The sequence below is a fragment of the Desmodus rotundus genome, chromosome 6, assembly GCF_022682495.2.
Source record: "Desmodus rotundus isolate HL8 chromosome 6, HLdesRot8A.1, whole genome shotgun sequence".
Classification (NCBI taxonomy): Eukaryota; Metazoa; Chordata; class Mammalia; order Chiroptera; family Phyllostomidae; genus Desmodus; species Desmodus rotundus.
Genome location: NC_071392.1, coordinates 32,835,334 through 32,862,749, shown reverse-complemented (window position 1 = coordinate 32,862,749; position 27,416 = coordinate 32,835,334). Strand labels below are relative to the sequence as shown.

At 40.5% G+C, this 27,416-nt stretch overlaps 2 protein-coding genes across 3 annotated transcripts in view; both read left to right on the top strand.

Annotated features, from left to right (window-relative positions):
* The window catches only part of STEAP2 (STEAP2 metalloreductase), a 28,474-nt gene extending 16,500 nt beyond the window's left edge, over positions 1 to 11,974 (top strand). The window contains exons 4-7 of one of the 2 annotated variants that reach the window (XM_053926916.2): positions 571 to 1,098; positions 5,071 to 5,235; positions 7,198 to 7,345; positions 10,399 to 11,974. In XM_053926916.2, the coding sequence (XP_053782891.1) occupies positions 571 to 1,098; positions 5,071 to 5,235; positions 7,198 to 7,345; positions 10,399 to 10,415 (858 nt within the window). In that variant the 3' untranslated portion in view covers positions 10,416 to 11,974. Of the gene's footprint in view, positions 1 to 570; positions 1,099 to 5,070; positions 5,236 to 7,197; positions 9,236 to 10,398 lie in introns of those variants that run through there. The other variant, XM_053926915.2, reaches the window with a different exon arrangement.
* A 5,341-nt stretch (positions 11,975 to 17,315) lies between these two features.
* CFAP69 (cilia and flagella associated protein 69) overlaps positions 17,316 to 27,416 on the top strand; it is a 68,110-nt gene continuing 58,009 nt past the window's right edge. Inside the window, exon 1 of the mRNA XM_024577261.4 lies at positions 17,316 to 17,728. Coding sequence (XP_024433029.1) covers positions 17,609 to 17,728 — 120 coding nt within the window. The 5' untranslated portion in view covers positions 17,316 to 17,608. The remainder of the gene's footprint in view (positions 17,729 to 27,416) is intronic.

Here is a 27,416-nt window from a genome sequence, read left to right as displayed (position 1 = left end):
TAGCTGTACAGGGCAGTGCTTGTAATCACTCTACTAGGCAGAATCACTGTAGTCCAACAACTAAATATTACCCAGGAAAGCCTGGAGAGCCAGCCCCACCCTGTTCCCTGTGGGGGAGAGAGCTGGAGTGGGGAGGGGCATGACCAGCAGCTCCCAGTACACCCAGTGCCACTGAACCACGTGGTCTAGAAACCTTCCTTCCTTCCTTCCTTCCCTGAGGACTTCCTGACCTCAGGTTCTGGCTAGGCTGTTTTTTGCATTTTGTTTTCATGTCATCTCAGGTAGCAGGGACTTTGTTTTTAATGAAACTTTTAACCTATTAATAAATAATAAATTTAAAAATGCTTTATCATTAATTTTTTGCATCACTTAAAGTCATCACAAGTGATGCTCCATAGATTAAGTGGAGCATGGGATCATTCCATTGTTTTTTTTTTTTTTAGAACTAGCAGTTCTTTGTTATATGCAGTTCCGAATATGCAGAGCTCTTTCTTGATGTTTATAGGATTGAATTTTTTATATAATTATTGTATAAGTAATGTAATGATGTGTCTTCTGTTTTTGCTTCAGGTTTATATTTGCAGCAACAATATTCAAGCTCGACAACAGGTTATTGAACTTGCCCGGCATTTGAATTTTATTCCCGTTGACTTGGGATCATTATCGTCAGCCAGGGAGATTGAAAATTTACCTCTGCGACTGTTTACTCTCTGGAGGGGGCCAGTGGTGGTAGCCATAAGCCTGGCCACGTTTTTCTTTCTTTATTCCTTTGTCCGAGATGTGATACATCCGTATGCTAGAAACCAGCAGAGCGACTTCTACAAGATTCCTATTGAGGTTGTGAATAAAACCTTGCCCATAGTTGCCATTACTTTGCTGTCCCTCGTGTACCTGGCAGGTCTCCTAGCAGCTGCTTATCAACTTTATTATGGAACCAAGTATAGGAGATTTCCACCTTGGTTGGAGACCTGGTTACAGTGTAGAAAACAGCTTGGATTACTAAGTTTTTTCTTTGCTTCAGTCCATGTTGCCTACAGCCTCTGCTTACCAATGAGAAGGTCAGAGAGATACTTATTTCTCAACATGGCTTATCAGCAGGTATGGAATGTACTTGGTATTTATCTGTTGCTTAATATACGTTGTAAAGTGTGAGATTAAAAATAGGATACAGCTTTGCATACCTTGTTATATTTAGGGCAGGACAAGTCTTGTTCTTTAAACAATGTTTCTGCATAAGAATTATGTGACTAATGCAAAATTATTTACAGTAAAAGCTGCAATCATCCCTCTCTTTGCAAAATAAAAGCAAAGAAATAAATGATTGGCTTTTTTTCTTCCTTTTTTAAAAAAGTCATTATTACAATGATTGCTTTCAGTACTGAACAGTTCATTATTTTAATGTTTTGTAAATTGACTATGTTCCGTGAAATGTTAAAGCAATTCTTAGTAAAAATATGCAATAAAATTAGAACCAGTGAAAACATAAAACAATAGGAAGTTAAGATCAGGAGACATACAAGGTCTGTCCGGAAAAAGTCCAGCCATTGTTAATATAACAAGAACAGTTTGGGTGACATCGATGTAACCTGGCAGCCAAAGAGAGTGGACCAGAATACACATGTGTGAACAGTGACTGTGTCCCTATACTAGCCAGTGAGGGTGGTAGACCCTCCCTATTGAGGGAGCATGTGTACTGTGTGGCCATGGCATTCAAAATGACTGAGCAAGTAAAGCAACCAATCTGCATCATTGAGATGTCATTGTCCTGTGTACAATGTTTCTTGTATCTTGTAAATTTTGTGTTAAGCTTGAACACTCTTCCATGGAAACTATTCACATGATTCAGAAGGCCGAAGCTGTGGGCAACTGGTGAGTGGCAGCTTCATCATGACAATGTACCTCCTCACGCATCACATGTCATGCAGAGGTTTTTGGAAAAACATCAAGCCACCCAGGTGACTCAGCCCTGCTCAAACCCAGATTTGGCGCCCTGTGACTTCTGGCTTTTCCCAAAACTAAAATCACCTTTGAAAGGGAAGAGATTTCAGACCATTGATGAAATTCAGGAAAATACTACAGGGCAGCTGATGGCAATTGGGAGAACTGTGTGAGGTCCCAAGGTACCTACTTTGAAGGGGACTGAGACGACATTGTCCTGTGTACAATGTTTCTTGTGTCTTCTTCAATAAATGTCTATTTTTCATAGGACGTGGCTGGGTATTTTCTGGACAGACCTTGTATACTTAGAAGGTTTTTGTTTTCAAAAAGCGAAAAAGATACTAGTTCTTCAGGTGAAGCTTTTCTAGGACTTAGCTCAAGAAACTCTCAAGGAGAGCTCCGTGGAAGGGACTTAAGGATGGCATTTGACTGTGATTTCCCCATTCAGCAAATGTCAGATAAAGCCCTCCGATGTAGCCCTTCTCAGTGAAAGCCAAGGACACCACACCAAAACAAATGTGTAAAAGCCTTTTCTTTTTATAAGGAACCAAGGCATCGTGGTCCGAGTATGTAGCATCTAGCACTTAATATGTTGTTTCAACAATTTCAACCTAAAATAATTTGAAAAATAATAATACATTAATGTTTTTTAAGCCATTCTTTCCCTGAAATTACTACTTCTCTTACCTGAATACTGAGGCTTTGACATCTGCTCTGCCAGCTTTCTCTGTCCTTCAAGTCATTTGCTCAGATCTTACCTCCTCAATGAGGCCTACATTTTAAATTCTGCTTCCAGCTCAACCCCGTGGAAGTCCCAGTCCCTCTTACTCTGCTCTCTCTCTCTTGTCAATAGCAATTTACCATCTTGTAACATCTTTTATGTTTTCCTTGTTTGTGACACTTGCTGTTGTCTGCCTTCTGTCACCAGAATGTAATGCTGAACGAATTGAGTCAGGTGGCTTTGCTAGAAATGATAGAGATTTATTCAAGGGTCTTGGAGTTTGCAGTCTGGGAACACAGCTAGGCAAAAACCCAAAGAGGAAAAGAAAAGTTCAGAGTTATGGTAGAAAGTGTGTTCTTGAGAATTATCAGTCCTGCCTTCTTAGCCCTAGGATTGGTTTCGGACAGCTACCAGTCCGAGGTCAGCAGCCGCATGACTGATGTCTGGTGGTCTGGAAGATGGGCACCAGGAGGCCCAGTCAGGTCCCAGTTGTCTGGATAATGGGTATCAGGTGGATACATGCAAGAGTCCTTCAGGGGGTAATCAGGTGGCCCGGATAAGTGTGTCGTCCTTCCAGGGATAATTAGAGGATTACCTGGAGGTCCAGATGTGTATCCAGGCATTAATGCAACACTGGAAAGTTCGAAAAAGTTTAAGTTCCCAGGCTAGTTAGAACAAGAATGGAGTCTTTCTGCAGGCCTCAACCTTCATAATATTAATGTTAGCAACTTGGTTAAAATCACTCCTTTTTATGTATTTCCTATCTTCACTCTTTTCTCAGTAAGTTCATGAGAGGAGGGATCTTTGCCCATTTTGTTCACTGATAAATGCCTAATACCTAGAACTGTGCCTGGCACATGGTAGACACTAGAGAGCTTGTTTATGGAATGGAGGAATGAACTGGGAGGGCAGGTGGATCCAGGTTGTAACCTTTAGGTCTGCCAAGGAATGCTGCTCTTCTGTACTGCTGTACAGGTACCGAACGAGACAGGAAGAGCTTTCTTTCTACAGAGGAATTCTCAGGACCAAGTGGCTAAGATCTAGCTCTTCTTGGTTTTAATTTCAAGTATGTTTGGTTAACTGGAACTGGACAATGTTAAGCTGGTGTTAAATCAGAATCTGTTTTCTGTGAATAGGTACCTAGATCAAAGCCTAGGTACGTAGGCTAAAGCCCAAGGAGTCTAACCCTTGATTTATACTCTGATACTGTTTGCATGTAAATAGACTATTCTAAAAGTAGCCCTATGAAGAATACCCCACATTCAGAGTTCATCAAGTCTGACTTAATTATATATGCATCATTAATGTAAGGGAAAGACATTTGGAAAAGTACTGTGTAAGAATTGCCCTGGCTGGTGTGGCTCAGTGGATTGAGTCTCGGTCTGCAAACTAAAGGGTCACCAGTTCAATTCCCAGTCAGGGCACATGCCTGGGTTGCAGGACACGTCCCCAGTAGGGGGTACATGAGAGGCAACCACACATTGATGTTTTTCTCCCTCTTTTTCTCCCTTCCTGCCCCTCTCTCTAAAAATAAATTAATTAAGTTTTTAAAAAAGAATGAGGCAATTGGACAGTTGGAAAAGTATATTAAATAATGAGGCAATTCAAGCGGACAAATATTTGCATTTGGTAGGGTTTTAACCTCAAGAAAATCTCATCTTCCTGTTAGAAAAGAAGTTAAGAAGAAAGATAAACAAACATATAAATATTCTTGATGTGAGAAAGGAACATGCAGAAGTAGTTTAGAAATTCCCTTCCTGGATTCTAAGTTGAACTAAGTCCAGAATGTACCCAAAATATTCAATCCAGTATAAATCAACTTATAAAAGTACCTTGAAACTAATAACTGCCAATACTGCTTCTGGGTCACGGTCCACATTTCATGGTCTTGGCACACCAGAGTCCCTGTACCCATGATGCATCACAAATGTGATGACATGGCTTGGCCAGGTTGCTCAGTTGTAGCGCCCCGTACACCAAAAGTTACGGGGTCAGTTCTTGGTTAGGGCACGTACCTCGGTTGAGTGTTCAGTCCCCAGTCAGGGCCTGTGTGGGAGGCAAGTGATCAGTGTTTCTCTCCCTTCACCTCTCTCTAAAATCAACGAACATAACCTTGGGCGAGGATTAAAAAAAATAACAACAAACAAACGTGATGACAGGTTTGCCTACTCCTCACAAGTATGCAAAGAAGGGAAGAATCTTAGTTCTCTTTGGCTAATGCTCCATTCGCTTTCTCCCACATAGGGGCCAACACCATCCAGTAACAGGTTCTCCGTAACAGTTTGTTAAATTGAACTAATACAACTTAAGTATGCCTATGTGTGACGTTTTCTTATGCTAAGAGTGAACTCTGTGCTGAACCAGTCAACGTTCTACCAAATAAAGGAAATTCACGTGTGCTGTCTTGTTAGGTTCATGCAAATATTGAAAACTCCTGGAATGAAGAAGAAGTTTGGAGAATTGAAATGTACATCTCCTTTGGCATAATGAGCCTGGGCTTACTCTCCCTCCTGGCCGTCACCTCCATCCCTTCAGTGAGCAATGCGCTGAACTGGAGGGAGTTCAGTTTCATTCAGGTATGCGAGGTTTTGTCTGGGGAAGGAGTGGGCTGCGTAGAATTTGTGTGACATCTGTTTGGATTTTAGATATGCTTCCTATAAGAAGAGTGCCCTTGGGGGCTGCGTTTATGCGTGGAAGCTTGGGGAACACGTGTGGGAGGCTAGCTTAGGGCCATTCTGGTTTAGTAAGGAAAGACCAGTATAGGGATGGACTGGAAGGCTTTGAAAGCATTGCCTGCTATGCTACAGATAAAGGGTATTTTATTAAGGAAAATATGAAGGTGGGGATGTGTGAGCTTAAGACAAGTTTAATGCCAAAAGTCAATGTGTTATTAGCCACATGAATGAAGAATTATTTTATATTTTGAGTCATCTTGATTTGTCCAGAAATATCTCATTAATTTGAATTAACATGGAGAGAAGGTCAGTCAGATATTTTCAAAGAAATGTGTATGTACACACACAAACACGAGCAGTGACAAACCAGGTAACTAGGTTCATAGATTATGACAAGGAGCCAGCCTTCTGAACCTGTTAGTATGTATTTCATATATAAGTTATATATATGCATAGTGTCTCCAGAGGGGTTTCAAAACACCTTTGTTCTTTAATAAGTTGAATATTCACCTTCATTTGTTATTTAATACATTTGCATATTTAAAAATACATAACTCAAACATAGACTCAAACATAGACCATTTTATATTATCACAGAATCGGTATTGGCTGTACCCACGTGGGTTACGGCACCGTCAGGCCGATGAGTCTCATTTGGTGTTACACTAAATTTGGGGGGTTTTGCCTATGTGCTTGAGCTTTTTTGTTTGAGCTATTTTGTTTCTATTTTTATTTTTTTGTGTTAAAATTATCTAAAAGTCTTTTTCCTAGCTGCTAGTTTAATCACACTGAAAAGAAATAGAAGACCCTCTGATGAAGGGAGCTAGGTGGTTGCAAATTATCATTATAAATTTAGATGAGTGATTGGCAAACAGAACAATTTTCTGCTAGAGTTTTGGCCCTTTCCCTTTGAAGTTAGATGTTAATCAGTGTACAGATGTAATATTACATTTATGTAACACACTATTTCTCAAAGTAAGCAATTGAACATAATAATCTAGGGAACCAGGAATGCTGACCTTTTAGATTTTAACCTATAAACTGCTTAACTGAAGTGCTGTTAACAATCTCATTTAATAAGGTCAGCTAAGCCACACATTTGAAATGCTATTTATATTACATATTAATATATAAGATTTTTCAGATTTACTTTCATTTAGTTTGCACATATGAACGGGTGCATGCCCCCATGAGAATGCTCTTCAGCATTTAATTACATGTTATAATTAAATTATATTAAATTATTATATGTATGTATATGTATGCAGGAGTACATATGCACACACACTCATTTTTCCTAATATACACAACTGGCGGAAGTGTGGATAACCTTTATAAAGAAGCTTAGCAGTTTTTATCAACACCCTTAAGGTAAAACCAGATGTTTTGACCAGCAACCCCACCATAAGTAATCAGTTCTAAGGAAATAAACCAAAATATCGAAAAGGGCTTATAGTGACATTATTTATAGTTGAGGAAAGCTGGGCACAGAGGAAAAGTCCCTCACAAGGAATGGTTATATAAATTATAGGTAGCACATCCGTTCAGTGGAATATAATACAGCATTAGAGTCAGGTTTTCATACTTAATGACATGAGGAAAAATCTCTTCATCTAATAAACAAAATAATTAGAATATTAAACTATATGCTGTATGGCCTTTTTGTGTAAAATAAAGCATGCATATAAATATATATGAAAATGTTTAAATTGTTTGATTTAGCAGAGAACAAAAAGTAGCTCAACAATTTCAGATAAAATAGTTTTATCAAAATATAAACATGGTAGAGCTGGAGAGGTTTGTTTATGAGTTTGAATGATTTGTTTCTTATTCTGTGTTTTCTTTCTTCCTCCTCACCTGAAGTCTACGCTTGGTTATGTTGCTCTGCTCATAAGCACTTTCCACGTTTTAATTTATGGATGGAAACGAGCTTTTGAAGAAGAGTACTACAGGTTTTATACACCGCCAAACTTCGTTCTTGCCCTTGTTTTGCCCTCAATTGTAATTCTGGGTAAGAGCATTTTACTTCTTCCATGTATAAGCCAAAAGCTAAGGAGAATCAAAAAAGGCTGGGAAAAGAGCCAATTTCGAGAAGAAGGTATTGGAGGAGCAGTTCCTCACCTCTCACCAGAGAGGGTCACGGTAATGTGAGGATAAATGCTGCTCGCAGACGCCATAAAGAGCTCTTCTTACTCATGCCATTATTTCTACGACTCTCTGCGTTCCGTTGCCAGCGCGCTGTCAAATCGCTGTGGGCTGAAACTTGTTCAGTGTGGTCTCAGCCAAATAGTGGTAGAATCTTCTTCTCGTTAATTTTCACAAATGTCGTGTGTGAAAACAGGAATCTTTGTAGTTAACTTATTGTTGAAATTTAGGGATGTTTTTTTTTGTTTTGTTTTGCATAACTCTGACATTGTTATTTTAACAACTGTATTCCACAGTCAGGCAAAAATATTTATAGTTAGTAATATAGATACAATGTAATGTTAAAAACACTTTGCAAACCAGCAGAATTTAAGTTTTAAGACAATTCAATGGATAAGTTTTTTCTGAAGCTCAAGTAAGGTTTTAATGGTTATCCAGTGTCAGAACTAGAAATGCATAATCACGTATTTTTTAAGAAAGGCTACATTACATTAGCATCTAGGCGAGGGTCCATGGCAATATTCCTGCACTTGCCCCCTAAGACAGGAAAAATGTCATTAGTTTTGTGAATCAGTGTGATTATGTGAACAACCACAAACTGAGAAGACAAACTTACCTGAAATTATATTTAAAATGCATTGGAGACAGGAAAGATACACTGATAATGCGTACCTCGTGAAAGATTCTCTTCTTTATCTTGTTCCGAAGCAGTCCCTTTTGAATATCAATGTGTTGTCAGGGAGAAGACCGAAATACCTGGCCTCCAAAACTGACTTTCCTTATAGTGCCAATCCTGGAAATCTTCTCCTTGTTCCTCGTAGAAGGAAAGTATTAGGTTTCCACTCAGGTAGCCGTTTGCCAACTGGCATATGTCGTTGCAGCTTAGCCAGCAATCGCTCTCCACGGCAGGATTTCACCAAAGTTCACTGAGGGGTTATAATGTGCCAGGAAACTGTTCTGAGCACTTTACTTCTGTTACCCCATTTAATACTTAAAATAATCCCTTGACAGAAGTAGTTATTGTCCTCATTTTACAAAGGAGAAACTGAAGGATAGAAAGTTAAGCAATTTGCCCAAGGTCATGGAGTTAGGGCAGAGCTAGCATTCAAGTGCAGGCAGTAATTTTTCAGAGGCTGTGATTTTAACCACTAGACTGCACAGCCCGTGCTTCACCCCCATGCATTACATTCACGATGCCAGTCAATGGGCTTCCTCTTTTGTATAAAGGTATTGACATCCTTGAGAGTGAGTGTGGTCATTAAATTGGGGGGTAATCCACAGTTACTTACCTGCCGGGAGGATCTTGCCTGGGACATGGCCCTGGAGACCCGTGGCAATCCACGTGCCTGCCTCTCAATGCGGTGAGGGACTCCCGCAGAGATGGGACCGTGGCAGTTTTAATAAATGGTCCTACAGAAGCTTAAAAAGTCCCTGTAGGCTGGTCATCTCCTTTTCTCTTTTGAGAAGCCCTTCTGCGTGCTCTCAGCTATTCATTCGGAAGCAGTTTGCAAGCATAAAGAATATTAGGGTAAGTTAACTATAAATCTACTCTAGAGACATATAATCATACAAATTATAAGTTTTTCAGTGCTGACATTCCACATTAAAATTACATTCCATTCAAATTTTGGCTAGAATGCCCTACATTTTTTCCCATGTGCTCTTTCCTATTAAAAAAATTGCAGACAAGGTAATATTATATACATTCCTCCTAAATTATAACATTTCTAAACTCACCCTCTGAAGTGCTACTGAATCCAGCTGCCAAAAATAAAATGACCTGTGCTTCGTGGAGGCTGCCTTGTCCACCAGTGGCTCTTTCCCACTGCGCGTGATGTCAGTTTGGTAGGTCCCTCGTGATTCTCTGATGCTCTCGGTGAGGTTTAAAATAGCTTTTACTTTTCAACTGAGCTCTCTGTTTTCTTTAGTTATAGTCTTCCCATCTTGATAATCACTTGTTAGCTCTTAGTAGGAATTCAGTTGGAAGATAACTTTTAAAGGTAAACACCTATAAACTATTGTAGTGGACTAGTGAAGTTAATTGCATATTTTCAATACGTTCTTGCTCCTTAAGTTTTAGTGTCTTAAGATGATGTTCACCATTTAATGTGAAAATGCAATGAAATATTTTTAAAAGTTAGATGACTATTGAAGTACATTGTTGCACATATATATTAAGTGGCCAGTAATATAAACAACTATGAGAGATAAATGGGGTCTTTAAAAATATGAAAAACCCACAGTTTATGAAAATGTACGTAAGATGTAACTGTCGTCTCAAATGCTATTTCCTTTTCTCCTTTACAAAGATGAAATTAATTTTGAAGTTTTAGAATAAATGTAATATATTCATTATAATTCTAAGTATTTAAAAGCCTTTTTAAAATGCAAAAATTTGACTTAATTGCTTTATTTAATTGACTTTTAATAACCTTATTTTACTATTTCCTATGTGATTATTTTTCTTCATCACTATTTTCATAATTATTTTTTTTTAAAATCATTACTTGGCCTCAGAAGTAGGACTGAATTCTTTTCTTGGTAGATACGAGAAAGTGCCGGGTACCTTGAAGTAACGGGCATTTGTTTTCTAATCGGTATTTCGAGACGTGCCCCTGCAAAAATGATAAGAATGTAGAAAATATACCCAGTCTTAATCCTATGCAAAAAAAAAAAATCTAGTAATTATTCCTAAGAAGAAAATAATCCTGGACTGAATCATGTTACTTAGCTCTTTTTGTGCAAATGTCTTTTGTTTTTTCTATTAATAATTTTTAAAGTCACGTTTAAATATGAATATATTCATGTTGGCATATATTTTTCAAAACATATATGGATATTTAGCTGAGATTGCCTACATGTAGAGATTTTTATTTAAATTTTTTAATATTTTAAACTATGAATAAATTCTATTTATAGGTATTTATCAGAGATGATTATTTTGTGCTACCTGTGGGACTGGTGGATGAGCTCCAGTGTTGAACCACTTGATTATTTTCTTACAGATTGGCATAATCCTGACCTGACTAAGGAATTTTGCTTTTGAAATTAATTTGATAATAGTAACATAAGGTATATTCATACAGTCAAATTATGAAAATAATTTGTGTAAAAGGGCTTCAAGAATATATCATATCCATTTTTTGTATTGTTTATCTCCTATGTAATATGATGAAACTTTAATTCTTTTTAATTGCCTTTTGCCATTAAGCTATATCATAATAAATTCTGTATAGAGAGTTCCCCCCACAAAAAAGGTTTATTTGTGAAACTTCAGGTTTCTTATGTGATATTTTAAATAAAGTACCATAAGAGTAATTCGTAAGTATTTCTTTAGGAATACTATGAACACTGAACCTGTATGTATCAGCCTACAAAATCTGTTTTGCAGTTAAGTATTAAACAGCTTAAAATGTCATGTTGAAGTCATTTTGTAGATTCACGACTTAAAGCAGCGCTACACGCAGTATGACGCACATCGTCCCATGTTCAGATTGATATTTGTGACGTGTCAACAAGAAATGGAGGTGCTCCACCTCCTATTGATTATAAGTCAGCAGGCAGTAACACAAATTCTGGTATATATTCAATACATGTAATTGCTCTGAATGACACTCTAGTAATTTTAGTGGAAACACAAACCTTTCTTACCTTTGAACAGTGAATTTTATAGGAATGGAAAGGTTCGATTTTTTTTTAATGTGAAAAATTATAAAGTGCTACTGTTCTGCCCACATGATACCAAAAAAAAATGTTTAGTTCAGCCTAGCACATGTACATACTGAGATGGTTAGTTTTAGAATCATTGGATTTCCATCATGCCGTCATTTACAATTAGGGCAGACTGTACGGAGACTCCCAGTGACTAGACGGGCTAGATTAAATCACCAGAGCAGGTGCCCCTGCAGCTGGGCACTCATTCCCTTGTGACTTAGTGTCATTCAACAGTGAGATGTAGGGGGACTGGATGAATGACTTCCTAGAATGGAAGTCTCTTCAAAGGAAAGCCTGTGTTCTTTATCTTATTCCTCCATCCTGCTGCCAGAATTGGGGGAGCTTTGGCATATCCAAGAGAACCAAGGCCCCACCCTAAGGAAAAGATGTTAGAGACTGAAAAGATCTTGACTACTTCACTACTTGGACTGCCTTTTCCTAGTTTTAAGCCATCGTAAATTTGGGTTTCTTTATGTGAAGTCAAAATGCGTCCATCCTGGCTTCAGTTTTTTGTCATGATACCGTTTAACACTGTTTGAATAAACTAGAACGCAATAATTCTTACCTTTGAAAGCTTTTAAAGGGTAATGTGCAGTTCACATCAGGATTGATTTTCCATTGTAAATTAATTACACTCATCTTCTTGCCTTGATCTTTGATTAGATATTTTGTATATGCTTAGAAAATAATCTTTGTAACTGTGTAATAGATATTTGCTAAAACTCTGTAATCTCCAAATATTGCTATCACATTACATGCCATGTTTTTATATCATTCTCATAGATCTCATAGATCTGCCTTATTAATAAAAAGTACTATTTAATGTGTTTTAACCTCTTTGAAATGTTGTATACAAATTTTTCTTTCTTACTAAATAATAATTACAATAGTTAATGGAGGCCATATAATACTTTTCTATATCTTTTTAGAAGCATCCAAAAAGAAATACATGTAGTTTTGGAGTCTTGGGGGTTTTGTAACAAGTTTTTGCTAAAGTAGTCATTTAGAAAAACATCCATCTAATGAGTTGGTATTCTTAAACTTATTTCTTTTCACTAGCATTATGTTTTTTTTAACCATAACTCAATGCAATATTCAAGCTATATTCTATAAGCTCCCTGACAGCAGGAACTCTGCCTGCCTTATTTACTAATATATTTCCATTGACTAGTGCAACACGGTCCTACAGATACTAAGAAGATAATGTAATGAATATTGATTCATCTTTACAGAAAATGTTGTTATTTATCACCCCACATCCACGCAGCCAGACCTGCACCCCTCCTGCCCACATCTCTTGCCTTGTGCCCTGGCTGGCGGCCTAGAGCTGCCCTGTGGTGCCAGAGTGGAGTCACTGCTACGGCTTTACTGCCACCATCACCACCACGGCCACACTGCTGTCATGAGGAGGAGAAGCCAACCTTGTGCACTGTGCCTGTGGAGGCTCAGCTTCCCCTGAAGCTGCCTGGCAACGCGTGGGTTTTAATGTCCTGAGAATAGAAATGCCAGGACACTTAGTTAAATTAGAATTGCAGAAAATCAATGAATAACTTTCTAGTGTAATTCTGTTACTGATATTGCATGGGAATATTTATTGTTTATTATTTACTTGCTGAATTTGGCAATCCTACTTGAGAGGTGAACTCTACCAAAGAGATGCAGCACAAGAGGGAGCCGGTGGATAAACCCTTCTCCCTTGCTTTCCCCTAGATGGGCTGTTCCAAAGTGCAATAGTCTGTATAGACGTCCGTGAAAACACCCTAAAAGACTGAGGAGTTAACTGCACTTACTCCAAAGCGATGGCCAGCTCAGTAACTCCTGTGTTTCTGCCCCCTTCTCCACTACCTGCCTCACTTCCATCTTTTCCTAACTTCTGCATCCCAGCAAGTGTGCCCCCCAATACAGTGGCAGCAGTTCAATGTGTGTTGTTGTTTATGGCAGGCTGGAGGGAACCTAGCTAGCACAGTAGTGGATTCTTCAAATGGAAAATGAAACATGAAATAAATGATGATTTGAGAAAGCAGGTTAAAATTCAGATTGGTTGGGAGCCCTGGAAGGGAATATTGGGTTGGCCAAAAAGTCCGTTTGGTTTCTCCTATAAGATGTTCTAGTAGCACTTAGTTGTTTTTAACTTCATTCAAAACAATTTTTGTTAGGTTGTATTGTGACAGCTGTCCTGTCAGCATGCATTTTTTAAAAACATCAAAATCGGTGAATTTCTGTGTACCCATTTTAATATTGAAGATGGAAGAAAATAGGCAACATTTTTGGCATGTTATGCTTTTATTTTCAAGAAAGGTAAAAATGCAACTGAAATGCAATAAAAGATTTGTGCAGTATATGGAGAAGGTGCTGTGACTGATCAAACGTGTCAAAAGTGGTTTGTGAAGTTTCGTGCTGGAGATTTCTCACTGGACGATGCTCCACAGTCAGGTAGGCCTGTTGAAGTTGATAGTGATCAAATTGAGACATTAATTGAGAACAACCAATGTTATACCACACGGAAGGTAGCTGATATACTCAAAATACCCAAATGAATAAAGTTATTGGTGAAAATGACAAATGAGTCTTTCGTTTTACAGAGAAAGCCAGATAGACTTTTTGGCCAACCCAGTACATCTACCAGGAACAGACTTTCATTAATCAAGTAAATGTACAGTGATAAATTGTTAAATCAGAATAGTAATTTCTCACTACTGTGAGAAATATCAATGTCCTACAGGCAAGAATACCAGTATTGCCTTAAATACCATATTCTGTTATTGAATCTGTTCTTTCTAAAAATTCAAATTATAACCCAAAGAGTGTTGGAATTAGTTATGGGCGGAATTGTATCCTCCTAAATAAAATCCATATGTTGAAATCTTAACGCCCAGTACCTTAGAATGACTATACTTGGAGACAAGACCTTTGAAGAGGTAATTAAAGTAAAATGAGGTCATGTGAGTGGGCCCTAATCCAATATGACTGGCATCTTTATAAGTAAGAGGAGAGTAAGACAGAGGGAAGACCATGTGATGACAAAGGCAAAAGGAGGCCACCTACAAGCCAAGGAGAGAGTCTTCAGAAGAAACCAATCTTGGACACCTTGACCTTGGACCTCTAGCCTCCAAGCTGTAAGGAAATAAAATATCTTGTGAACCACCCAGTTTGTGGTATTTGTTCCGGCAGCCCTAGAAAACTAATACAGAATCAGAATAAGTCAAGTTACAGAATTTGAATAATTAATGTTATTAGAATAAAATGTCTGATTAATACTGCTCCACAACAAAGACAGTTACATCCTGGGCATACTTCACTATAATTTTCCACCATGTAAACACCGTAAATAGTTTTTAGTTCTAAAAGCTTGAGAACATTTTCTTTTCACAGAAATATTCTTATATTGTGGAACTGAAGCTTTGATCAGGTAAAAGTCACTCTTCATAAATTCATTTCATTTACTACCATTTATTTAGTTTTTCTACCAAACATGAAGAGCTCCTCCAGCTTCCTATTTATCACTCACAATTTGGATTATCAATACGCTTTTCATTAGAATGTGGACTTCGGGGGTGGCTGTTTTTTGTTTTCTGTTGCATGTATTTATTACTCCCAAATTTACATTAATGATTCTGTTGGAAAGAGGTAATTAGTTTGTTTCTTTTTTCGGCTTTGTTTCTGTCACAATCAACCTGAACAAATTTTTAAAACACTTTGAATTCCAGCATTACATATACTTCTTCTTTTATATAATTCCCCAAAGCCAACCTGCTAACCCTATACTATAATTTCATTTCATATGTGCTATAAAAATTCTGTTTAAACTACACTGACTCAGAAAAGAATAATATTTATTTGAACATTTAGAATATCTGGCATTAATTTAGAGACTACCAAATTCATGTGTAATCTAAAATCCTTATTAGAAATGTTCCTAACTCATGCTAAGGAATAATTTTAATTTTACTAAACATTACTAATTAGGCAATATGCAAAGAAGTAGGAAAAAGTCTGAACAATATTGCACATTTATTTATGTTCAGAACATTTGACTTTGTTACTTTAAAAATTAAAAATCGTGTAGGTCAACATATTAAAATTTCTAGCTGCTTGTTTTAAGAAATTGCAATTTGTAACTTAACATGTTAAATCTGCAGAATTGTTATCAGATTGAAACATTCATTTCTGGTATGTTTACTGTTAATTTAACTTTGTTCTGAAATAGTTTGCCATTTTAATAGTCATTTTACCCTTACATTTGTTTTAGTGTCATAAAAATGGGTCCTGTACTCTTAACTTCCAAAAATCTATATTAAAAGGGATCAGTGAATGATGATTAAGTTTAAATCTACTACCTAATTTAAACAAAAAAGTCAGGGGTTTTTAAGTGCTAGAAAGGGGGCATTCGTGGGAGTTACGCTAATTAAGCTTTGCAAACTGGTACGCTGGATACAGGACAAAATGAATATATAGGTCTGTATACAATTGGTTAAAATAAAATAAGAATCCTGTTGTTCATTTGTCAGGAAAGTGGCTTGCTTCGGTTAAGTCCAAGGAGAAGGGTCTGACTTTCCAGAGCCATGGAAGTTTATGGAACGGTAACAGCTTTCAGCCTGTTGTGCTGAAACACAACAGTAGTTGACATCTCGTAGGCAAGCTCTGCTTTAACTGGAGAATTTTCCTTTGCAGTCCCTCCTGTTTATCTTTCTGAGATGCCAGGATGAGTGCACAGGATAAGCAAGTCATCCAGTTGTCCGTTCACCACCATCTTGCTTTTAGGTGCCATTCTCACAAGATTACATTGCATTTATCCGAGTGGCTTGTCTGCTTTTGATGTGGTGTACTCGGAATGTGCAACATCAGTTCAGGTCACCTTAATACACTTGACGAGCCCATTTCACTCTCCCTGGGTGATAGCAAACTTAGATCTACTGAACCCAGTTCAAGGTGTAAGCCCTGTGAGGTGCTCTAAAAGTACCAATAGGTAACTGTAAAATTAACAATGCAGAAGCCCAGGCAAGGGAGTTCAAAGCAGGGAAGAGTGGTCAACAAATACCGCAGACAAGTACAGCAAGATGAGGTCAGGAAAGTGTCTGCGGACTTTGACCTCAGATCCGTTTCTGAGGAGTGAGGATGAGAAAGTAAAAAAGTGCATTGAAGTGAGAAAATAGGAACTGGAAATGCTCAGTACTCTTTCAAAGAAGCTTGGGTTATTTTGGCTGTGATTTACATTAAGTACTGCCACGCCCAGTCTAGTTTTTCCACGTCTTTTTATTTGGGGGCCCAAAAATGTCATTCAGTGTTTGAACTGGTTAAGAAACCTTAGAGATCACTGATCAACTTGCTTATTCTACAAATGAGAGAAACCCTGAGAAGTGAAATGAAATTTATTTTTAATGGAGTTTCTGTGTAACTTTTTACTCCATGAATTATATTAAAATTCACATTTAAATCTTGAAGATTTTCTGGAGGTTTAAAAAAGATTAAAAGGTTTAAAGGATTCTTAAATAGGCTTTCACAGCCAAGGTGTTTGGAGTGATTAAGTTATACCGATGATTTCGTGAGAAGCTTTCCATTAAATGTTTCCACCCTTCTTGGACTATTACAGAGGAAACAGTGAAGAGATAACCTAGTAACAATAAAGATAATGATAATCTTGACCATTTACGTGGTGCTTTTGATGTGCCAATCAACACTTGACCAAACCATCATCTACCATTCTATGCTCTCACAGCTATCCTATGTGACAGATGAGAAAAGTGAGGCTTCCAGGGGTTAACTTGTTCTAGATTCAATGATTTCACTCAGAAGTCCTCTAACGTTGTGTAAAATGCCTTATTAGCTGCCCTGTAGGGCCACTCAAGTACAGAAGAGGTAATAGGCTGGGAAATGTGGATGGCACTGATCACTTCCCTAGGGTGAGATAAACCCCACTTCCAACACTCCCCGGCCATCACCCAGCACTTACACACCCCCATCCACACCTCACGCTCCACCCACTGTCGCCCCTTTCGAGAAGGCCCAGCGCAAACGACCAACATTGAGACACACGGCGCCCACGAAACACTCCTGGGCTACATGCCGAGGTCCAGCGTGGAAACCCACCTAGCCAGTCCAACCGTGGAGGCGCAGAGTAGGTTTGGGGAGTAGTTTGGCTTCCTGGGCTTCTGTAGGAGCCAGCGCCTCACCGCCCCTGCCCCGCCCTTAGCAACGCACTGGCTTGTGTTAACAACCAGCGGGCCTGGGGACGCCGGGGTCCGCGAGTGCGCTGCGGGGGTGCGGAGACGGTGGCCTAGACCCAGGGACTTTCTTGCCTCTAGCGGCTCTCAGGTGGCCTTCCCTTTTCGGGGGCTGGGCCTCTTTGGATCCCGCAGCTGTGGGCACCGTGTAGGATAGAAGACGCCCCCCAGTCCGTCACTCCGCCGCCTCAGCCATGTCTGCTGCGGAGGCCCCTGCGACCGCCGAGCCCCCGGGACCGGGCGGCAGGGGCAAGTCCAGTAGCCCTCGACGGATCCCGGTAGTCGGGGTGGTGACGGAGGACGAGGATGCTCAGGTATGGGACCGTGTAGGTGCTTTGGGAGCTGTGGAGGGGGTAGATTGAGGTCTAGAGGTGGGGAGGAGGCCGGGGGCAGCAAGGGCGGAAATGGGGGCCCAAGTGGAAACAGGGGGAGCCCGTGGGACGCGGGATCCAAGCACAAAGCTGATCCCTCGGAAAACTGCGCCCCTTGAGAGCGGGTGTGGCTGTCCTCAACCAATCTTCCTGGGCACTCGGGCCACGAGGTCCTCCCTGGAGCGTCCCACCAAACTCAGTGGGTGAGGCTTTGCAGCTCTCTCTCTTCTTTTTTTTTTTAATTGTATTTTCTACATTACCATTTAACACCCTTATACCCTGCTCCCCCTGCAAATGACCACTCTTGTCCATGGCCATGAGTCCTTTTTCCTCCATCCCTCCACCCCCAGACCTCCTGCCCTCCTCCCACCCAAAGGCTGGCATCCTGCTCTCTATGAGTCTGTCTCTGTTTTGCTTGTTAATGCAGTTTGTTCATTAGATTCCACATATAAGTGAAATCATATGGTGTTTGTTTTTCTCTGGCATATCTCACTTATCACAATGTTCTCCAGGTCCAATCATGCTGTCTCAAATGGTAAATTTTCTTATTTTTTATGGCCGAGTAGTATTCCATTGTGTAAATGTCCCATCGTTGTTTTATCCACTTACCTACTGATGGACACCGGCTGCTTCCCAATCTTGGCGATTGTAAATGACGCTGCAATGAACATAGGAGTGCCTACGTTCTTTTGAATTAGTGTTTTGGATTCCTTAGGCTATATTCCCAGAAATGGGATCACAGGGTCAAAAGGCAGATCCATTTTTAATTTTTTGAGGGGCTCCATACTGCTTTCCACAGTGGCTGCATGAATCTGCATTCCCACCAACAGTGCAAAAGAGCCCCCCTTTCTCCACATCCTCACCAGCACTTTTCTGTTTTTGATTTATAGATGGTAGCCATTTTGAATGGTGTGAGATGATATCTCATTGTGGTTTTAATTTGCATTTCTCTGATGATTAGTGATGGTGAGCGTCTTTTCTTATGTCTGTTGGCCATCTGTACGTCCTCATTGGAGAAGTGTCTATTTAGGTCCTTTGCCCATTTTTTAATTGGATTTTTTTTTTTGGTGTTGAGTTTTGTAGGTTCTTCATAAGTTTTGGATATTACTACCTTATCAGATGTATCAGGGAATATGTTCTCCCATTCTGTGGGTTGTCTTTTTATTTTGTTGATGATTTCCTTTGCTGTGCAAAAACTTTTTAGTTTAATGTAGTCCCATTTATTTTTTCCTTTTGTTTCCCTTGCCTGGGGAGATATATCTGATAAAAAAATTGCTATGAGAAATGTCTGAGGTTTTGCTCTTTATATTTACTTCTAGGATTTTTATGGGTTGGGGTCTAACATTTAAGTCTTTGATTCATTTTGAATTTAGTTTTGTGTGTGGTGTAAACAGGTGGTCTAGTTTCATTTTTCTGCACCTATCTGTCCAATTTTCCCCACACCATTTATTGAATAAACTATCTTTAGCCCATTGTATGTGCTCACTTCCTCTGTTGAATATTGACTCTAAAGGTGTGGGTTTATTTCTGGGCTCTCGATTCTGTTCCATTAATCTATGTGTCTGTTTTTATGCCAGTGCCATGCTGTTTTGATTACTATGGCCTTATAGTATAGTTTGATATTAGGTAGCATGATTCCTCCAGCTTTGTTGTTCTTTCTCAGGATCACTGTTGCTACATGGGGCCTTTTGCAGTTTCATATAAATCTTTGAAATCTTTGTTCTAGTTCTGTGAAGTATGACATTGGTCTCTTGATAGGAACTGTGTTGCATCTAAAGATTTGCCACTCTTCTTACAAAAGTGTGACGATGCAGGGTATAGGGGAAGAAGACATTCTTAGCGAAAACCTGAATTTGACCAACTTTGTTTGCACTGTGCTGTTGTATGTAGATCCTGTTTACATAACGATGTTTTTAATACAGACATATAAAGTTTCCCATGTTTAAATTTGCTGCTTACTAAAACCTGCACCCGGAGCAGAGGAAATGGTGTTAAAATTAGAAATGAAACATCGTTTTTATATGAAATTCGAAGCTGATTATGCGGTGGGTCAGAGCAGATTAGCAGGGAATAGAATTGATTTTTGTTTTTCTCTTTTTATTTCATTGGCTTTTAATTGAATTTCCTGGGGTGACATTGGTTAATACAATTACATAGGTTTCAGGTGTACAACTCTATAGTACATCATTGTATAATGTACTGTTTCTTCTCCACCCCAAGTTGTCTCCTTCCGTCACCACTTACCCGTTCTGCCCTCTTCTACCTCCCCCACCCCCTTTCCCTCTGGTAATCACCATGCTGTTGTCTGTGTCTGCAGGGGGTTTTTTATTTCTTGGTTTTTGTTCTTGTGTTTTTTCGCATAATCCCTTTTTCACCCAGCCCCACAGTCCCCCTCTCCTATGACAGCTGTCACTGTTTTATCTATCTCTGAGTCTGTTTCTATTTTGTTTGTGAATTTTGTTCATTAGATTCCACATTTAAGTGAAATCATATGGTGCTTGTAATTGATTTATTTTATTGTGCTTGTATTTGGTTTTGAATTTACTTTTGTTATACAAAATTAATTCTTCCAAGCTGGTCTGTTGAGAAATTCGACTTTCGAAGGCTTGCCTGGATCTCCATTGTGGCTGGGTGTTTAGAAATTCCAAGACCTTTGTTTCATGCCAGGGTTCCATTGCTCCTTCCCGGAGAGCCATGATTAAGCCTTAAAACATGAATTCTGTGGAGGATCCTGCCCTGGCTGTTCACTCTATGACATGGGGCCACTGTGGGAATTACTGTTGAGATTAAGAAATCTCAGGCTGCGTAAGGAACCCTGTCTGTTGAGTCAACATCCTGGAGCCTTTGGAGAGTTCCTTTGGAGTGGCCAGTTGACTGGGGACCGGTTCTGCTGTGGGAGTAGAGTTGAGCTCTCTGAGGATGGTCATGTAACAGGGTGGGGAGATGACACACACCCCCAGAAATGGGGGAGGGTTTTGAGCTGTGCCTGTGTGATGCCCCCTCTCTGAATATGGTGGCCAGAAGAAGGGCAAATATAACTGACTCTGGCCCTCATTGGTTGGAAGGCTGGACACTCCCACTGACTTTTCAGGAGAGGACTTTTGAAAGGGAGTGCACAGGAAAGCAAAAAGGCTGTTGATTCTTTCCCCTCCCCCAGTGGAGGGGGCAGGGCAATGGTGGCCAGTGCAGGCATGTGAGCAGAAGCCTGGGGGCACAGACTCCAAAAGATGCCTGAAGCTGGACAGTGACTAGAGACCAGCTAAGCCACCTACATCTATGATACTTTTGGGTGGGAATAGCGGTTTGTGACACAACCATGAACTGAGCTGGCAGGGGGTGACAGGGTGATTTTTCTTTGGGTGTCTTAGAGGGAACGGGCTTTGAGGCAGAAACGTGCTGTTATTTCCAAATACCTTGGTGATAATAGTCAGCCCTGTGAACAGATGTTTGTTCTTGTGTTATTTTCAGTTCTTGAACCTATGTAGTAATTATATTGACAAATATTTAAATAGCTATTTTTGATGTCATATTCTGACTTTTTCTTTCCTTTTACTTTTGTTACCCAGATATTTTAGGCAGAAACTTACTATTAAATAAAAGATTCCTTTCTTTTCCACCAAACTCTATCTTTGAAGACTTGCCTGGTAGGTGGTGCATGGTAGGGCCCCCTGCCCCGGTTGGGGTTCAGTTAGTCAGACGTTTACACAGTAACCTGTGGAGCAACAGCATTTTTGCACAAGGAGGAACAAGGGAGATTCACCTCATCAGTTTTGTGGAGGTGTTCCCCAAAGAAGAACTTTGAGGAACAGCAGCCCCATTCCCAAGGCTGAAAGGGGGTTCAACACTACCGCTGTTCTCCCTGCACGTGGCAAAACTGGGAAGCAGGTGAATTTTGTATCTTAACAGTTTTCATTCATTCTTCCTTTATCTGGTGTAAAGGCCAGGTGGGTGGGGGGAGAAGGAGATATCACGCAGGCAAGCATGGGTTAAAAAGGAAAAAGGAAATACTTTTTAATAGGCCATTGTCAAAATAGTCCACAACGTATCAAGTAAAGCAAAGCAGGTTTACCTGTGTATATATGTGTGTGTGTTTACTTCCTTCCTTTTTTCTTTCCATTTCCTTTTCTTTCATTACTACCTCTCCTTCCAGGGCCTAGGATTCTTTTCCAAAAAGAAATCAATTTGTATTAATTAAAGTTTCTACCTTGCTAATAATGACAAGAGAAAAATTCTGAGATGCCCTGCATGAAATTACGTGAGGCCGGGTGTGAGAGAAAAAGACAGGACTAGTTAAGCAGTTAGCAGCTGTGGCCAGCTAACCAAAGACTGCTCACATCCTGAATGCACGTTGGAGCTGGGATTCAACCTCCAGGCACCTATGAGCTGGTCCCACCATGTCCTGCGTACGCATGAGCTTCAAGACTGTCGTTACAGTTGTCAAATCTCCTACCTACAGACTGTGCACCTGACCCCACTTCGCCTCCCCCACCCCTTTATCTGTAGCCAATGTAAATTCTTTCAGAACTACTTACATCTTTCTTCCCCAAAGATGTTTAAAAGCTCCCATCAATTCCAGATGATGGCCATGTTTTCTTTCCTACCTGGTGCTGCTGCTGGTGGTTTAGACTTCTTCCCCAGGATCTGGTCTTTTTTGGCTAGCGTGTAGCTCAATCTTTCTTTCAGAAAACCTTTCAGCTGTGAAAGTTTCTTTTGTTTGTTTGTTTAACAATAACTAAGTCAGGAGTATTAACATTTTATAAGGTACTAAAGAAAAAGTATCTGCGAAAAGAAATGAAATAAAAACTTAGAGCTGGGAGACGTGATCACTCAGCCTTCTCGGGCTTTGTTTGTGGTTGCCTTTACAAAGGAGGACCCGAAGGCCAAGAGAAGTTAGTTGAGAGTTACTCGATTTCTTTGCTCAGAGTGGCCTCTAGTGCTCTTTGCTATCATTAAAATAACCTTTTAGGCCCCTGCCTCAAGCCAGTGGAGGAAATACTTTTGGAAATCTAAGCGTTTTCAGTCCTTTCAAACCGGTCCACATTTGCAGCCTCCTCCTCCGAGTATAAAAGTGAGGGTGTGGCTTCTCCCTCAGGTCATTAAGCCAGCTCCACCACGGGCTTGAAATCACAAGTTGTTTACCCTCCTCCTACTCCCTATTAATTTTAATGTGGTTCCTCTCATTCTAAAGAATCAGAAACCCTTTAGAGCAGCTTCTCAAATTTTCATGGACATTTGGAGCATCTAGGGATCTTATTAAAATTCAGATTTCGATTCTGTAGGTCTGGAGCAGAGCTCCAGATTCTGCTTCTCTAACAGGACTGGAGGTGGTGCAGTTGTAACTGATCAGAGGACCCCACTTCCCACTGCAATGCACAATGCATTGCGGCTGCAGTGTGTGATGTGAACAGTGCTGCAGAGTTTCACAACTAACTCCTGGGAAGCTGTAGGAGATAGTTTCATGTGTATTCAGATTATAAAACAAAATAAACAATAACAACAATAAAACAGAATCCCAACCCTCCCTCAGCAGGTCAGATGATACGGTAAAAAAAAAAAAAACAAGGGGTACCAAATGGGGCTTTAAAAGAACTACCTGGCCCTGGTTGGTATAACTCAGTGGATTGTGTGCTTGTCTGCGAAGCAAAGGGTCTCCGGTTTGATTCCCAGTCAGGACACATGGCTGGGTTGCAAGCCAGGTCCCCAGTAGGGGACACATGAGAGGCAACCACACATTGCTGTTTCTCTCTCTCTTTCTCCCTCCCTTCCCTTCTCTCTAAAAATAAATAAAATCTTTAAAAAAGAACTACTTGTCCCTGGCTGGGTGGCTCCCATGTTTGGAGCTCGTCCCATACACCAGAAGGTCCCATAGCTAGGTTGAGGGTTTGATCCCTGGTTGAGGTGCCTGCGGAAGGCAACTGATATATGTTTCTCTTTCATAGTGATCTCCCCACTCCCACCCTCTCCCTCTAAAATCAGTAAGCATATCCTGAGTGAGGATCTAAAAGTAAAAGAAACTGACCTATTTGTTCTCCTTCCTTGTATATCCTCGGGTGAAGATCTGAAAAAAAAATGCAACCACGTGTTCTTCCTTGTCGCCACAGGGCCTCAGTCAGCCCTGGATCAGTGTCTCATCCTTCTAGTCAGCTCCTGGGCTTGCTCTGTTTCCTTTTCCCAGTCTATTGTCCACAAACACCGCTGTGTCACCCTCATTCCTCCCTCTGAGTCCTGCCCCTCTTTCTTTCAGGATTCCACATTCACTCCTTATTGCCTGCTCACCTAATGTAATTGCATTGACCAAATCACTTAACCTCTCTAGGCCTGTTCCCTTTTCTATTGGTTAACGAAGCTTTCAGGGCTGAAGGTATTTCCAAAAGAAGGAATTTATTGAGCCACATGCTAGCCAGAAAAGCACCGGGTAGTGGGGCATGAAGTCTACATGAGCACCAGGATTAGATGTCCTGGAGTTGATGGGCTTTTTTACACATCAAGTGGGGGAGACAGATGCAAGTCAGTTTACGGTGGCTACAGATACAGGGAGTTGGAGAGGGTGACGTGGGGCTAGTTCTGGGCTAGGTTCATAGTCCATAATGGAGAGTGTTTGTTCCTTGGGACTGGTTGTAGGCAATAGTCCAGAAAGTTCAGTGTAAGCAAGAAGCAGAGTCTCCTGGTGGGCAGTGGCGCCTGGCTGTTCTCTTTAGACAATCACAGCAACAGAAGTTAATTCAGAGTTTCAACATACGCTCAGGAATGTAAGCAGTCTTTTGTTGGTTTTGCACTGCAGTTGTTAACTGATTAACCTCTCTTGTCTCTTCCCCCATCCTTTTCCCGCTGTATTTAACTTAGGACATCTCAGAATTTTCTCCCTGTCATTACAAAATGAGCCTGTACTAGATGAGCGGTCCCCAAACCTGAGTGACCATCATAGTCATCTCAGGAGTGTTTCAAACCACTGTCATGCACACAAATGGGCCCTACCCCAGATCTGCTCAATACCATCTGGGGCTCGTAAAAAGCTTCCTCAGGTGATGTTTCGCCTCGGAACCACTGAAGTAAGTGATAATCAAGGTCTCTGCCCTTCCTAAAGTGCCTGCGCTCCCCTTCCCTGTGCTGTTTGTACGGGTTTTAAAGCATAATCCGTGCTCTATCTGTAACATACGCCCTGCTTAGTGCCACCTTCCTGAGGACGGGAACTTTGTTGTTTTTTCTGTAGTGTCCCCCATTTCCTCCCGTGTTCACCAGCGACATCCAGCACAGTGCCTGGTACACAGCAGGTGATAGTGAATGTTTATTGAATGAGTTCCCCTCTCCCTCTTCTGAACTTAAATCTTGCCCTACCTTTGGGTCCTACTTCTGCAACATGAAGAACTCCCCCAGGAGGAAGGCTGCCCATTTATTTTCACCCACACACATCTTGACACAAGTGGGCCTGTTCCTGGGGCTGAGTCGCTCAGTTTCTCACCCAATTAGCACTTGTTTGATGTTGGACACTGTTTCATCTGTCTAAGTTTTGTCTCTCCCACTAGAATCTGGGTTTCTTAAGTATAGCAAATATATTTTAATACTTATTTGTCCTTTTCCCCTTAATTCTGAGCTCAGAATAAAAATTTAAGTCCTAATGAGTTGCTTACAAAGCCTTCTGTGTTCCAGCCACACTGGCCTTCGGGCTTCTCCTCAGCCATGCTGGGTATACGTCTGCCTGAGGGTCTTTGCTGGCAAGTCTTCCCCTTGATATTCATGGCGTCTTCCCTTATGTCTTCAAGACTTGGCCAGCTCAGTGGTTGGGCGTCCTCCCACAAACTGACAGGTCGCAGGTTCAGTTCCCAGGCAGGGCACGTGCCTGGGTTGCTGTTTCAGTCCCCAGATGGGGCGATGTTTCTCTCTTCCTCTTTCTCCCTTCCTTCCCCTCTCTCTGGATTCAATAAAAGAAAAAAAATTCTTTTAATAAAAATAAATCTGAAAAAAGACTGCTGAAATACTGAATAGTATCATCTCTGTGAGTCTTTTGCTGACCACTGCTTGAGCATCCTAGCACTTCTCCCTTTTTCCAGAGTGTTATCATCTTGTACTACACTGTATAACATTTATTTTGCCTCCCCGGATGGCTTGGTTGTTTGGAGCATTGTCCCATGCACCAGAAGATTGCAGGTTCGATCCCTGGTCCCCTAGTCATTGTGTGTAGGCAAGGCAAGTGGTCAGTGTTTCTCTCTCACATTGATGATTCATTCATTTTCTCTCTCTCTCACTCTCTCTCTCTCCCTCCTCCTCACTCCCCTGCCCCACCCCCTAAAGTCAATTAACATATATCCTTGGGTAAAGATTTTTTTTAAAAAAACAATTCTTTATGAAAACAGGTGGTTTTTTTTAACACAAACCCTCTTTATGGTTGTTTCTTTTTATTTTTAAAGATTTTATTTATTTATTTTTAGAGAGAGAGGAAGGGAGGGAGAAAGAGAGGGAGAGAAACAGCAATGTATGGTTGCCTCTCACATGGCCCATACTGGGGACTTGGCCCGCAACCCAGGCATGTGCCCTCACTGGGAATCGAGCTGGTGACCCTGTGGTTCGCAGGCCGGCACTCAATCCACTGAGCCACACCAGCCAGGGCAAATTTTGTTTTATTCAATACTGTATCTTTAAGTACCTAGAACAATGTCTGACATAGCATAAGCTATCAATAAATATTTGTATAAAGAAAATAAATCGTGATTAGTTTAGTTGCATATGTATCATGGCTGAGCTTCCTTGCCCAAATGTGCTCTCCCTCAGACTTCTAAGAACCCCCACAACCTGCTAGTTGGTGTCATACTCTGCCACTGCCTCCAAGGTTCTGCTGACTATGTCTTTAAAACTTGTCTACCCCTGTTTTGGAGTAATTGTTAGAAATAACCTCTGTGGTCAGTTGAGGGGTCAGGCAGGGCACTCAGGTGCAAAGAACCAGCGTTCTTGCATCAGACTGACCTGCTGGCCCATTTTCTAGCTATGTGACTTTAACAAGTTAGGTCTCAGAGTCCCAGTTTCATCAACATTATATGGTAGATTTGAGGATTAATTAAGAGGTAAAGTGCCAGGCACATAAAAGGGCCACAGTAAGTGTTAGTTCCTTTCTCTATAACTAAGTATCAAATGAGCAAGATTTCTCCCCTTCGAAACGTCCATTGGTAAAGTGGGAAAATTAGTTCATCTTGTAACTTGAAGGACAGGGAGGTCTAATTTGCTTCAAAGCAGTATATTAAATGGTTGATCTTAAAAGGTTTTGTTAATGTTTTTATGATTTCTCCATCAACATCTTATGATAATAACAGCAATTATTTCGATATTTACACGTGTATCTTCTTCTTTGCTTCTACACTCTGCTCATACGATCTTATTTACCCACCGCTTGTATAATTCCGCAAGCCCAGGAGCTACCCGCAACTTTTATTTTTTTCTTTTCCACCAAGCCGAATCACTCCTTAGTTCCTGCTCGTGGTACCTCCCTGATGTTTTTCATTCTGTTCACTGTTGTCTGTCTATCCCAGCTGCCTCTGCGTAGTCAAGGCCGGAAGTCACAGACTGCTCTCCTCCCGCCAGTCTAGACCTTCCCAGTTCAGTCTCTACTCAAGAGACAAAATTATCTTCTTGTCACATTCCT